The sequence below is a fragment of the Bactrocera dorsalis genome, chromosome 3 (genome assembly GCF_023373825.1).
Source record: "Bactrocera dorsalis isolate Fly_Bdor chromosome 3, ASM2337382v1, whole genome shotgun sequence".
NCBI lineage: Eukaryota > Metazoa > Arthropoda > Insecta > Diptera > Tephritidae > Bactrocera > Bactrocera dorsalis.
In genome coordinates this window covers 69,543,346-69,558,714 of record NC_064305.1, presented here as the reverse complement: position 1 = coordinate 69,558,714, position 15,369 = coordinate 69,543,346, and the positions used below count along the sequence as shown (strand labels likewise).

The window sequence follows — 15,369 nt, the reverse complement described above, 5'->3', positions numbered from 1 at the left end:
CATACCATCATTTATGGTGGCTACCTTGAAAAAGGAAGTACCATCAACAGCGACTATTACATAGTGTTATTTGATCGTTTTAAGGACAAAATGTTTCACCAAGACAGTGCGCCGTGTCACAAGTCAGTGACAAAAATACAGGAATTGGGCTTTGGATTGCTTCTGTATCCACCGTATTCTCCAGATCTGACCCCAGCGACTATTTCTTGTCGCTCAGATCTCAAAAGAATGCGTAAGTGGGGTTTTCCCGTACTTATCGAACCGCACTCGTATCATATGTTACTCATCCGCCATGGTGTAGAAATATTCTTACTTGCGGCAATTCGTACAAAAGCACGGTTGGTAGGATATTCAATTAAAATTCGTTAAAAACTTTCAGGTTAATCAAAATAAGCGTCACCTTTATTAATTTTTGGATATTTGAGCACAATTAATTAATGCTTTTGATTAAAAATATGAAAACTAGAAAATATAACACTACAAAAATATTAATGAAAGAGTAAGCTGGTATAATTTATTAGTCTAGGAAAAAGTGCTGCAGAAATTTAACTACATAAAAAATAATATAAAAAAAGAGTTAAAAAAAACAAAAACTATTGCCTGGCACGCCTACTCAACGTTCTGCTAACGGTCACGGGTGGAGCAACATTTTCATCGTTATTGCTGGTCGGTGCTTTTCGGGTTGCGCGTGCGCGACCTCGCGTTGTGCTATTCGTGCTTGCATGCTCTTTGTCCTTGCTTGCGGTTTGTGCGGCAGGTGACATAATCTTCATTTCCGTCTCCATTGTGATCACTTTCAGGGTGCGTACTTCGGTTTTCGTGCGTGTGCGTGATTTCGTCGTAGTCGTCTTTTTATCCTCGGTTATTATAAACTTTTCTACAACATGTACTTGTGGTTCGCTTGGGACGAGTGTGGTTGTCTCGCTGCTGGCGGACATGCTCACTTCTGCTGAGGCGCGCTTTGCATTCGTTTCTTTATCTCGGCGCTTGGTTGGTGCAGCACGCGGGGCTTTTCTGGTGGTGCCTTTCGCATTTGTGGTTTTCGGCGGTGCTGTTAGTTTACCGAAAGTCGAATCGGGCGTTTTGAAAGAATCGGTGTTGTCGTCGGAAACAGCAATGACTTCGGGTGTGTGTTCTTTGCGCGCTTTTGCTTCTTTCAGTTTGGGAGTGCAACTCTTATTTGGCACTAATGTGGGCTCATCGTCGCCAGCCAAGTCTATGGTTTCAAATTTACGGCAAATATTCGAAAGATTCTCATTTTGGCGACTAGCTTTGGTAACACTACACTCTTTGCTTAATATGACACTGGCGCTGGTTTGGATGTTTGCATTTGATGCTTCACTCTGTTTACTATTCGCATCATCACTGTCCAACAGATCCACAGATTCGATGCGTTGACAACGATTCAGTATATTGTCGATATCAGAATCGGGCGTAGAATTCGTCGAATGACTAGACGAATCGCTAGCAGCGGCTCTGATTTCGCGCAGCTTTCTTGCTGTTAGCGATTGTGTGCTTCCTTTTACATTTTTGGCACCGTTTTTGGCTGGCGTTTCAGACGCCAAAAGTTTTTTTGCTTTTCTCGCCGTTAAAGTCAACATTTTCTCTTTGGTTTTACCAACCTCTGGCAACGGCGCAATAGCACGCCTAGGCGTATGTTTGTTTAGACTCTCGTCACTGTCGTATATTTTGAAAGCAGCAGTTGGCAGCTTTTTCCCCGTTTTAGCTGCTGGCACTTTCTTTGCCAACACCGTCACGTCTTCCAAATCGGGTGACACATTAAATGCCAGCGCGCGCCGCAAGCCACCCTGACTCTTGCTTTCTTTCTGCATGGACATTTCTTTCTTTGTAGCGCGCAATTGTAAGAGAAAATTAATGTGATAAACGGTATCAACATTCCCTTTTACACTAGTGTAGCGCAGCAGACCCGCTTGTAGACAACTTAAGGCCTTTTCGTATTTCTTATGCGTACGCAGATAGTTGACATAGTGTTGCAAGTTTAGCAGTTGTATATTTTGGAAATTGATGCGCAGGAAATTATTTTGCTGATGCGTTTCCAACCATTGCTGACTAGTTTCATAGAAATTCTCCAGTTTGTCATGATTATCGACAAGAAAGTAGAGTCTGGCATTCAAGCAACCAACCATAAAGCAACACCATTGCAGAATCTCATATTGTTGCAAAGTATCGTTGCAGGCTATTTGGAGAAAGCGCGTGAGACCATTTTCTTGCTGTATAGATGGACTAAGCTGCATTTTGAGCTAAGTTTTAGGAAGAATATGAAAAAAAAGATGTTGACTAGAATTCTATAGGAAAAAGTTTTATAAAAAAAATTAAATTAGTGTATTAGCATACCATTTTTGTGGGCGATGCATGCAACGGTATCATTTTGCGCAGCGGCTCCATGCCCGAATGCAGCAATTCCAAGGTGTTGTAAGCGTTTGGGAGTGCCATTTTCTTTTCAACGGCGCGTGCTTCACTCAATTGCCGCAAATCTTCGATAGTTTTTACACCCAATATGTATTCAATCAATTTTACTTTGATCTGTGCATAAAAAAAATCAGTGAAAAACAAGAAAAAATGTAAACTGCGCCTGCATCGAAGCTATAATACCCTTAATGAGGGCAAATCCTGCGACAGCCGTTTCTATGTTACCGGAATGTACCCGATGTACCCGGATTTTATCCTGGCAAAGTTGTTTTTCGGTGATTTTACCTTGTTTGAGATTAGATAAACACTACAACAACAACTACAACCCTTCATGAGTGATTTTCTTAAAGCAACTATATGTATAACTATTTACCTAACCTATATGTATAACTACAATTCGAAAACTTAACCCTTCAACGGTTTGCGTCCAACGGAAGAGATCTTAGTGGTTCTTTCTAGACACATTGTTAGATATAAACAGACTTCAAGTCTAAAGTAACTTAATAAGTAAAGATAAATATTTTATATCGATTTTGATCGGTCAGCGTGAACAGCAGCTAGGATATTCTATAGCAGTCAGATTTGAACAATTTCTTTACAGATTGTACCATAACATTGGACAATAATCTATGCCAAAGATCGTGAAGATATCCTGTCAAATAAAAAAGTTTTCCATACAATAACTTGATTTTGATCGATCAGTTTGTATGGCAGCTAATGCTCTAATGATCCGGTCTGATCAATTTCTTCAAAGATTGTATCATTGGCTTGAATAATAATGCTTACTAAATTTTATGAAGATATCTTGTAAATTAAAAAAGTTTTCCATACAAGAATTTGATTTTCAACGATCAGTTTGTATGACAGCTATAACCTGTAGTGTTCAGATATTGGCTATTCTTACAAATTAGCAGCTGCTTGTGGAGAAAAGCACGTGTGCAAAATTTCAGACTGATATCTCAAAAAACCGTGGGAATATACACAAACTAAACATGCCCTTCAGGATACAATAAAAAAAGAAAATAAAAAAAAATAAAATATTTTAATTTTTTATTGTGCTCACCTGCGCCTTTTGCACATATTCCATTTGTAAATTAATCCACGCCCACATGGCTAGCATTTGTATTATGCGCAATGCTGAACCGGATTGCAGGAGCAGCTTAAAAGTGCCAGCGAAATATGAATTCACAAAATGATCGCATAAACGATTGGCGGCACACTCGGCCACCTGCTCTATAAGACTCAATAGTAAAATCGTGTATGACATTAATTCACTGGTCGAGAGTTTGAAGAAATCACCGCGAAAGCGTTCCAGTGTGTCCTCCATTTCACGTAGCAGGCAACGCTGTGAGAGTTGAGTTTCTCGTCGTTCTGCTACACTATCCAAATGCTTCCATAAAATACGAAATTTGACAATATCGACTGTGCCAAGCACCACATTATATTTGCCCTGCTGATTCGGCAACTCGGCGTGCACCTGATGAACGTACTGCAACAGCACTTGTGCATAGTTGAGATGACCAATGCGTGCGTAATAGTGTGCCATTTGGCAGAGGCACATAAGCACATGGTTTTGGTGGCGTTTAATAAGTGTCGGCAACTGTTGTAAGGCGTTTAATAGGAAATTTTGCTTGTGTGCCACTTCTACAGTCAAGTCTATGCTATTTTGTGAATTTAGAAAGTATTCGCTGTTTTCACAGAAATAGGCGAGACTACGTAAGGAATTGTACTCATCGTTAATTAAATTTGTCACCCGATAGTGTAGAATCCAAGCTTCCGTAGCGACATCCAAATAGCCAGCCAATTGCAAATACAACGCAAGTGAGGTTAAGTCTTCTACGATGGACTCCCAATCGATGTACACCTCATTGCTGAGTATCGGTTCAGCGTCAGCCTACAAAGTACAATGATAATTTATTGTTTACATATATTTTTAAATAGAGTAAATATTTGTACCTTCTCATAGAATTCACGAAACGCTTGCAAAGCCGTTTCAGCTTGCTTTACATATTTGACTTCATGTGTCACGGTTAGCGTAGACAATTCTTTGCGCTGCCACAAATCCTCTATGTTGTCCTCTTGGAATTTAATTTCCACTGCCAATGAGTCTTTACGAACTTTCAAGGCATCATGAAGCAGCGCTGTGTTTATATGAGCCCAGCAGAGTTGTTCCAAACGTGTCAAACCCGCGGTTTTATCCATCTTTTGCTCCAATTCTTTGTAGAGTTGTTGCAAATGTGTAGCTACTGCGGCCGTTAGAGGACCAGCACCACGTGCCACCAACACTTCACCATACATTGAAGGACTACAGCGCATTAGCGTCAATTGAAGTTGTGCACAGCTCTTATGGTACTTAAGAAACTGCTGTGTTTCTAACCAATGTAATAAGTGTTTCTGTGGTGTGTCCAGAAAAACCTTAAATGGATTGTGACTCTCCATAGCTATTTGCAGGATGCATTGTCCGGGCGTCACGTGTGACGAGGCCATGTGGAAGTGTCCAATGCGGTTGCGCAATGTAGTAACGTCAGGCCAGACATTTTCCTGCAGCATGGAAGCAATGTGTGCGACATGTAGATCTAATGTTATATTTGTTTCATTTGATTCCAATGTCATTTTGTATAGACGGCGCAATAACAGTGTCCAATCCTTAATAGAGAATTTATGACGTATGCGTAAGAGAAACTCAGCTAATGTGATGCAAAGACGTTTTTGTGCTGGCGTGCGCATATCCAATGTCAGCTGTACGACGCATGTGTAGAGTAATTTCAATTCTGTCGAATCAGGCGTTATACAAGCGAGAGAATCAAGCACACTGACACCATGGCGCATCAACGTCAGCAATTGCGTACGTAAGCTGATAAAAAGATCTTCACTTTCTGCTGATGAGTCATCCACAGCTAAGGCATAGGATGAAAAGGCAGCTAATGAACTAATAACAAAGGAAATTATTGTATGTTTTCTAGCACTGGTGCAGCAATCAAATTTTAATAATTTCGTCTCAGTTATACGTGGCGCTAAACGTATACAGCCTAATATTAATTCGTAATGCGATATATAACATTCAATACTGGTCATATGTTGCCAAAAAAATGCGAATGGTGTGGTGGGATGTTGCTGTAAATGCGTCAAAAGTACCGCTATTATAACCGGCACATCTGTAAACCAACGCTCTTGCATTAACATTTCCCCATAGCGTTCAAAGAAAGAAGTCAGCTTTTGACTTAGATCTTTATATATATCCTTAAATTCGCCTGGATTCGGTAAGCCATAAACTAGTTTCACCAGATAATATAGTAGTGAAAATACGTAATTTGAACTTTTGTCAGTAGCAAACACTGACATTTCACGGCATGCACGCAAATGCCGCAAAGCCAGTTGTTGCTGCAGTCTATCCGGCACATCTAACTGAAAGAAAACAGTAAGCGCTTCTAAATGTCGTTGACAATGTGCTTGTAATTCTTGCTTCGATGGTTGCGTTGTACGTATTTCCTTAAGTAACGTGAAAAAAGCATCATACATTTGTGTTTTATTTGCAGGAAGTGTGGCGAGATAATTAAAAACTGTGGAAACACGCTTTGGCACCAGATATTGTATAAAATCTGCTATTAACTCCGGATATGTAAAATTTTCAGTTTTGTTGCACTGCAGCATACGCTTAAATAACTCTTTTAGTGCCTCTATAATGTTGGCGATATATTCCTGAGCAACTGGGGCATTTACGCGTACGTGATTGTGTTGACAAATTAAGTGTTGCAAGTACATGCCTAATATAACTTTATAATCGCCTTCACTCTGTAGATAACTAGTATAACTTGCAACAAGGTCACATATTCTTTTAGCCTCAGTAAAGTTTTTCTATTGTTAAAAATTATACATTAAATAGTTTGTTTTTATAATAAAATTGGAATTTCGTTTCACCTTATCTGCAACCAAATGATGTAAATATCTAACATGTTCCAGGTACATTGTCCAATATTTAGCACTCATTGTTGGTTGAATATGCTTCCCCACTACATGCACCAATGTATCACAGTAGACATCATAGTGTTTGCCTTCCGTCTTCGCAGCAATAGTACAAATGGCACGCAATACTGATAATGCAAGTTGCATTTCACGTCGATTGGAATCCTTATTCCCATTCTCTTTCAGTGTTTGAAGTTGTTGTTGAACCCTCTGCATTGCGTTGACAGCCATTTCTCGTGTGCCTCCGAATGCCGCTTCATATTCGGTCGACATTTTCTGTTCAATTTATTTTAACTTACATATGCGCGTCAATAATATATTTTCACGTCATATATAACTATTTTTACTATCCAATCAGTCGTTCTATGAATTTAAATTAAAAGTCAATTATTTGTCTTTTGGCGCTTTTGCAGTACAGCCAACGTTTATAAAATAACTTAAGTGGTGCCAAGTTGCAATGCAGTGTTGCCATATAAAACGTTGTAGCAAGCGCTGAAATACCTCAACAAAGGTAAAATTTATTTGTAAGTAATTTTTTCCTTAATTATATGTATATCATTCTTTATCGTAATACATAAAAACAGAAGATAATAATTAAATTATAAAATAAAATTGCTATACTAAATATTTGATACGTATTCCAAAATTTAGTAGACGTAGAAGTGTTAATACATTCATAATTTTTCACCAGTCTGGCTACTACGCTCCAGCTGGCAATTGTTTGTATTTTGCTTCGCTGTTTTGTTTTAACAAAAATATTAGCATTTTTCTTTGCCAATCAACAACAAGTATATTGCCGATTGCTTCAGTACGAAATCGTTTGCCACACCGTCAATAATTTAAACTTTTGTTTATCGCGTAACGCGAGTGAATTAATGTAGTGTTTATATTATTTACATGTGTGTATGTGTAGGCAAAATAAAAATACGTGGTTTCCGATTGTACAATGTTTGAAAACATTTCATTATCTTATCTACATTTTCAGTTTTAGTACATTTAAGGTATATCAATTTGATATTCAATGTTTAAATTAAAAAGCTTTATTAATATATAGTTATATATGCGCAATATATTTATGTACCTATTTGTGTTTTTTTGTAGACGGAAGGCGGAAGCAAAATTTGTTTAGTTTACATAAAGTACATACATGCTATTGTGCCAACAAGTGCATATATTGTCGAATTGGAGAAAGTTTTCATTAACAGTTTGCAGTTGAAATCATACACATTCGAGGTATACAACGTAACGCCCACCCACTTTATTGTAAAACAGCTGAGTTACGAACTATTTGCCGTTAGAGAAACGCATGCGGCTGGCGCTACTTTCTTTAGCCCTTGAACTAATAACCTTGCAAGTTAATAACCTGATAACGGCATTTCTTGTGTTGCATTTTTGCAACATGTTGGCTTATTCGGGGCATATAATGACGCTAGCCAATAGTATTATTGGCGTGGGAATACTAGCCATGCCATTTTGTTTCCAAAAGGTGAGCAAATATATTGTTTCACTATACATATGTATGTATGTATGTATATGGAAGTGAGTAAATTATGTAGTTATTACTTGTTTATGAATCATACAAAATAGCCGAATTTTTAATAGGTTTTACCAAATGTGTGCTGTAAAACGTATATTTAAATTGCTTTAATAATATTAGACGAATTGTATTAGCGCGCTAAAACGGTTAAAGGAAATAATTTGAAAATTTTAAAAGATTCAGATTTAGAAATTTCATTTGTGCTTAGTTGAAGTGTATTGAAACAAATACTTACATACATATACTATTATTAGTTAATACTCTTTTTGTCAATGTCTTAAAACCTCACATATCTCGTGAAAAAGATAAAAACCATTATATTTTTTAATGACTAAAATTTTAATAACCTCTAGCAAATTGAAAATGTGTACATTTTGCGTTAGCTCGTTAAAAAAAAAATAAAATAGTTATTTTGTTTACAATGTGGTTTTTTTAAGGTTACACACAAATAATAATCTGAAAACATATACATATGAGTAAATACAAGCAGACGCGAAATTTGTTTTTATGTACATATAGTGATATAATTCGTGTACATATGTACAAATATTTATATCTACCGGTATACAGCTTATCATTTCGTAGCGACTCCAATGAAGAATGTGTTTTTTCCGGAAATGTTACTTGAAAATAATTTGTGTTTAGCAAAATACAACAATATATGTACATGCATATACATAGAAATTTCGAGTTTTAATTGTTTAATGAGTACGTTGTCTGAACTACATTTGTAAGTTTCATTTATTCTTATATTATTTAATGTGCTAATCGTTTTGTTGTGTTCGCACCTTCATAACTAGTTGCAAGGGCAAATACATACCTTTATACATATGTACATACATCATATTACTATTTACATTTCGAAATATAACATATAATTCCATTTTTTAGTGCGGCATTGTGCTCTCTGTTCTCTTGCTCATCATCAGTAATTGGATTACTCGCATATCTTGCCATTATCTAATAAAATCCTCACTGTTGACACGTCGCAGAAGTTTCGAGTTTTTGGGTAAAGTAAAAAATTGCCAAGCAACCACTACATTAACGCATATAAATTATATTCAAACAATTTTAAACTTTAGCTTTTCTTTAATTTTCCCCGCTACAGGCTTTCATGCGTTCGGCTCATCGGGCAAACTGCTTGCGGAGTTATGTATTATCGGTTATCTTTTCGGCACGTCCATCACGTATTTCGTGGTGATGGGTGATTTAGGACCGCAAATCGTTACAAAAATGTTTTCACTTAACACGGTGGATTTTCCACACCTACGCACGTGGGTGATGATAGCAGTAACCGTTTTCTGCATATTGCCCTTGGCTATGTTGAAAAATGTTGATAGCCTTTCAACAGTATGTGCTGCATCGATTGGATTTTACGTTTGTTTGGTCGTGAAGATTGTACTGGAATCTGAGGCACATATTGTAACACACGATTGGGTGGAGAAAGTGGAGTATTGGCGACCTGCAGGTATTTTACAATGCTTACCGATCTTTAGTATGGCGCTGTCATGTCAAATGTAAGTGGAAATCTTTATTAATTTATTTTTTTATATTTTTCGCACACTGCTGCGTCATAAACATACAATGCACTGATTATTTTCATTACTAGCACTATCTTTATTATATATTTATTAATTATTTTTTTGCTAAAAATCACCAAACATTTTTTTTATTACTGCTTTTATATTTTTTTTTGAACATACACAAGTTTTTATAATTTTTTCGCTAAAAATTAACAAAAATTCATGCTTTTACTGTACAAATATCGCAAACATTCATTGGATTTTTTTGTTTAAAAAATGCACCATAACCTGCAAAACCTCAAAGACTTACCATTTTTTTGCAAAAAGTTATTAAAAATCTATGCCCTTTCACCTTTCATTCCTTCCGTTTCCTCGCTTAAAACCCCTCATTTCGCACGCTTCATTAGTTAATGAGTTAAGCTTACGTTATCTAAAATACATACAAACACTAATTAACGTTAAAAAATATTACAAAAAAATAAAAAACACTGCCTTTATCAGGCAACTTTTTGAAGTGTTCGAGAGCATCAATAACCAAAGCGTGGAAAAATTGAATGGGATTGTACGTAACGCCACATGGATTTGCACTTTTGTGTATATAGCCGTCGGATTCTTTGGTTATGTCGCCTTTTGTACTCAAACCTTTTCGGGTAAGCGATAAAATGTCCTATAATTTACTGAATAATAATTGAAAATATCTTCTAGGCAATATTTTGATGAACTTTTCACCCTCCTTTGGCAGCGATGTTATAAAAGTTGGATTTGTGCTTTCGGTTGCATTCAGCTTTCCGCTCGTCATATTCCCCTGCCGTGCCAGTATTTACTCGCTACTCTATCGCAAGGTTTATTCCACTAGTTTTACAACTTATCGTACATACCTATTCACTTGCCTATACAATTTTAGGGCCACACTGATAACAGTGGTTATATACCAGAGACTCGCTTCAAAGTCATAACCACCTGTCTGGTGGGTTGTGCACTCTGCATTGCACTAATGATACCGTCCGTGGAGCTAGTTATCGGTTTGGTGGGCTCCACAATTGGCGTAGCGATTTGTATAATGTTTCCGGCATTTTGTTTTCGAAAAATCGTGAAAAAAGACTCGACAGAGCGTTCTTTGGCGCAGTTTATATTCATTAGCGGTTTTTGTCTCATGATTTTGGGCACGTTTGCCAATTTGAATGCCATCGATGAACAGCGTTCTGGTGCGCATTTACATGTAGTTAACGAATTAGAAAATACGAATTTATTGCGACCAACTGATAAAATAGCCGTGGACTCAGCGGCAGCACAAACGCAAATAGATAAACTGAGAGTGGAGAAAACACTTGTTGATTTGAAGTTAAAAGATAATAATTTAGAGCCGGAGGCAAAGAAAAAGTCTGAATATTTGATGAGTGCCACACCTGTGCAAACGATATCGCAGCCAGCGGCAGTTGTTATTAATAAAAACGCAGAATTACCGAAAGCAAATGTGATAGCTGAAAAACCAGAGAATACATTGAATGCAAAGCCACTTAAACCGGAGGCGCCACTTATAGTTGAGGCGTTAAAACCAAAAGATGACGCTGCGAAAGTAGGCGACAGCATAAAGCAACCAGTTGCAGCAGAAGCGCCATCAGAACTTAAGCCGCTGCAGCAGAATCCGCTACCACATGAAACGATAGCGCAACAACCAAATGTGGAAACACTACCGAAGCAAGAAGAGCAAATCGCGCCGGAAAATCAGCAACCGCAAACAATAGATAAGGATGCTATCAAGAAGGATGAGGAAATTGCCGCTGAGGAGTTGAAAAATGGACAAAAGTTGGCAAAAAGCAACAATGATGTGGAACTCAAAGAAACACGCAAAGAACTGAAGAAGACCAAAGAACTGTTGGAACGCACTGTGGATCAGTTGAAGCATGAACTGGCCAAACAGAATGAGGAAACGCAGAATATGGTGGCTGAGACGTTGGAGAAGGTGGTACAAAAGGTGGAACAAATCGAAAAGAAGGTGCAGCATAATGCGCCTGCCGAAGGGCAAGCACCAGCGCCAGCGCCTGAGCCAGAGCCAGAGCCAGAGAATAAAGAACGCAGTGACTCGTTGCCGCAGCAAGCGGCTGTTAATACGCCGCAAGAAAGCGTAGTAGCGCCTAAACAAGAGGAGGCGGTAGCTAAAATGCCAAACATGCCAAACCTACCAAATCGTCTGGACGAAAGACCATCGCTGCTGAGCATACTCTCGGAACAGCAAGCAGATGTGCGCGAACCGCAACATGTTTATGAACCGCTATCTTATAAAACCGGCGAACTTATTGAGAAGGCGAAAAATGGCAGCCAGTTGGAAACGCGTTTGCCGCTACCTTTAGCCGTTTTATTCAATGCCTCGTCCTTGAACACCAACAACAAGTCAAATAATATACAAACACGGGACGTGGGCGACAAATATCCCTTGAACGCCACACAACACACCGCCGATAATGCCAATGTTACCATTAATCTTAAGACTGATAATGCGACACCACTAAAAGCAAATGAAACAGCTTCCGCGAGTGTTGATCAAACACCCAGTGACAAGGAGAAGGAAAACGTGGAGGCTATACGCCGCGAAATACTGCAATTAAAGTCCGAGCAACTGAAGGAATTTCCTACGTTTGGCGTAACGGACACTGACATCGACATAATAGCGGCGAATGCGGAGCATATAAGACGCAAGCGTGCGAATACGCCCAACTTTGCGGAGATCGATACGAAAATGCAAAGCAGTAATTGTTTAACAACACCCAAGGTGGACCAAATGCTGGCGCAGAGTGGCATAGGCAATGCGATAAATTTGAAATCGCAAACTTTTGGACGTGAGTTGCGCTCTGTAAGAGAAGAGAATGAGACGCAGCTTTAAATGAAGTGTGTTTTTGCTGCGCTGAAAGCTCAAGTATTAACCTCTTTGTTGATTTTTCTATTTAATGTATTTAGAGTTTATTGCATTTACTTAGAGATTTTTGCATAAAATGTAAGCTGTTTTGTATTTCCCATTTACTCAGCATATACACCAGACCGTGTGTATATGTGAACGTACCAAAAGCATTATCTGCCAGTATCATTCCTACCGATCGCTGCGTGTTTCACGTAGGCGCCCATATACTAAGTCGTTACTTATAAACTGTCGACACAGCTATCTACCTATTCCTAAATGTATATACTATATATAGTGCGTATGTGTGTCTATGCATGTTGACAAGACTAAATAAAATAAATATTTATTTATTTAAATTCCGTGAAATTTATTTACACATCTAAAATTTCTAGAATATAATATCTGAACTGGCTTTTAGTTAGAATATTTTAATATAAAGTATTTATTCGAGTATATGTAAATGATAATGATAATGAGCTGGGTTGATTAAACTGTGGCCGTCCGTCTGGAGATTTCGATCGCAAATTTAGCATACTTCTTTTTCTTCCAAAGAAGCTGCTAAATTCTTGGAACCACCGTTATCGGTTCACTGAGTCAAGTCTTTGTATGAAAAACTTTTTTATATAGCAAGTTGTCTTGCTGATATTTTGGGAGGGATTTATTTTCAATACAACGCTATTATCTTTGAACATAGTTCAGACCAAACCACTATATCATCTGGCTGCCATGCAAACTGAACTACAAAAGTCAAGACAAAAAATTATTTTGTTTTAATTGGTTTCTTAGTTCTTTTTTTTAATTTCTTTTTCTGTATTCTTTATTTTTTTTTTAAATTTCTTATTTTTCTTTAATTTTAATTAATTCTTTTTTTAATTTTTAATTAATTCTTTTTTTAATTTTTAATTAATTTTTTATGTTTTTTTTTTACTTTTTTATTTTTTTAAATTCCTTATTTATTTTTTTATTTTTGATTAACTTTTTTAATTTTTATTTAATTTTTGATTAAAATTTTTTATATTATTATTTTTTTTTTATTTTTATTTCTTTTAATTTTTAATTAACTTTTTTAATTTTAATATAATTTTTTTTTTGATTTTTAATAATTCTTGTTTTAATTTTTAATGAATTTTTCTAATTACTTTTTATTTTAAATTTAAATTTTTTACATTTATTTTTTTAATTTTTAATTATTTTTTGCTTTTTAATTACTTTTTTGTTTTTAATTTTTAATTGAAATTTTAAAAATTTAATTTTTTTAATTTTTTTTTTATTAATTCAAATTTTTTAATTTATTTTTTTTATTTTTTTTTTATTTTTTTGTTTTAATTTTTAGTTTTTTAATTTTTAATTATTATTTTTTTTTAATTTTAATTAAAATTTTTAATTTTTTTAATTTATTTTTTTATTTTTTTGTTTTAATTTTGTATTCATTTTGAATTTTTTTCATTTTTTTTATGTATTTTTTTTTAATTTTTAGTAATTTTGATTATGTATTTACTGTTTAATGTAAATTGTGTGGCAAATCCGTTTAAAATATTTATATAATGAGAGGTGTTCGAAAAATCCCGAGTTCTGTCAAGCGTTATTTGCTTTATCAATGAATGGTTGAATCGGTTTCGTACCAAAAAATTCCTACATACTTCATTCCAGTTTTATACGATAAACTTCCTAATCGTTGTTGCTGTTAGAGTGACCGAAAATATTCCCCAAATAGTTTTGAAGAAAGCTGCTCAGTTCACATTCCTTGACCGAATAAAAATACGTTCCTTTCCGGTCACGTCGACCCGATTGGGGTGAGAACGCTCGCACTTCCTAAATGTTATGGTCTATAGTGGTCGAAGTGGCTCCCAATATATAACTTGTATTTAGCAAATTTGTAGATATTCACTCTCAAGAACGCCTCAATCAAATATACACACATGTATGTATATATGTCTAAAAAGAGCTCATTTATTCTCTTTAGCTTCCAACTTGGACTGATTATATACAGGGAGTTCCATCAGAAACTGTACTCCCTTTCTCTAATGAATCTTCTGCACAAATCTTAGGCAATTTTTGCTACACTAAGGTCACAAGATATCGAGCTGAAGCTCCTCTGTCCTCATGCTCTCGGGCGCTGAACCGATGGGACTCGCATTAGCTTAGTAATCGTTGGTCAGAAACCTTCACTTGTGGTCAAGAAGGGAACGTTTAAGGTCCATTGAACTGCTAACCCTTAGCAAGGCTTATTTCGCCGCAATGATAGACGTCCTAACTAAACACTGTCCCATTGGCACTCATGCGGTGGGGCTAACTAAAGTTGCGATGCGGTGAAAATATCGCGACAGTTTTCCACTGTCCAGCTCTCATCAGACTAAGGTTGAAGCAATTCTGTTGCCATACTTTTTATGATATTAGCCGTACCAATAAATTTGTGGCAGGCTCTAGGCGTTCTGTCGATATGCGCCGATCTTTTTAATCCAATCCTAGGAGTTCTGGACATCACAATGTAAAATTATTATTATTGGAATTATTCATGACTTTACGAAAAACTAGCCTATTTACCTAAGCCAACCTAACCTTAGACCACAACACCTAACCTCTCACGCCTTTAATCGTCCACATTAATAAGTTGGCGTCGCATTCAATCGCAAGAAATTTTTAGAGATCTCTAATTTAGAACACCTAAAGATATCATGACATCTCTGCTTCTCAAAGTTTGTACGAGTATGTCTGGTACAAGGTTTTACTGATTCAATGTTAATAAGTAAGAAGTGGGTTCGTATTTAACCTAAAAATTAATACTATTAAGAGTGAAATCGAAAATATTTTGAAAATCTGGACACAATCGTTTTTTTTGCCCGCTGTTCGATTTGACATTTTTTTTTTTGTAATATCGCAGTTTGGGAGTATTTGAATATTACCGTTATGTGGAATTAAAATATTCCATTTAATCTCTATACTAAACATATGTGGCTAACTTTCGTTGAAATAGATGTGTGTATCTGCACCAGGTCCTGTTTTATTGGGCCGTCCAGGTC

General features: G+C 36.4%; 2 protein-coding genes across 3 annotated transcripts; one reads left to right on the top strand and one right to left on the bottom strand.

The window, feature by feature from the left end:
- Window positions 1-379: 379 nt before the first annotated feature.
- Window positions 380-6,833, bottom strand: LOC105222897 (protein three rows). The gene is made up of 5 exons (XM_011200440.4): window positions 6,349-6,833; window positions 4,387-6,285; window positions 3,494-4,324; window positions 2,356-2,544; window positions 380-2,261 (listed from the first exon to the last, which is right to left on the bottom strand). Exons 1-5 carry the CDS (start codon window positions 6,664-6,666, stop codon window positions 594-596), a joined length of 4,905 nt encoding a protein of 1,634 aa, XP_011198742.2. The 5' UTR covers window positions 6,667-6,833; the 3' UTR covers window positions 380-593.
- A 290-nt stretch (window positions 6,834-7,123) lies between these two features.
- LOC105222898 (putative sodium-coupled neutral amino acid transporter 10) lies at window positions 7,124-12,705 on the top strand. Of its 2 annotated transcripts, none has more exons than XM_011200441.4 (7): window positions 7,124-7,394; window positions 7,495-7,879; window positions 8,822-8,939; window positions 9,039-9,447; window positions 9,955-10,103; window positions 10,159-10,295; window positions 10,358-12,705. In XM_011200441.4, exons 2-7 carry the CDS (start codon window positions 7,700-7,702, stop codon window positions 12,332-12,334), a joined length of 2,970 nt encoding a protein of 989 aa, XP_011198743.2. In that variant the 5' UTR covers window positions 7,124-7,394; window positions 7,495-7,699; the 3' UTR covers window positions 12,335-12,705. The 2 variants fall into 2 exon arrangements, with proteins under 2 accessions (XP_011198743.2, XP_011198746.2); XM_011200444.4 differs by having other exon boundaries at window positions 7,125-7,394; window positions 9,013-9,447.
- The last annotated feature ends 2,664 nt before the right edge of the window (window positions 12,706-15,369 follow it).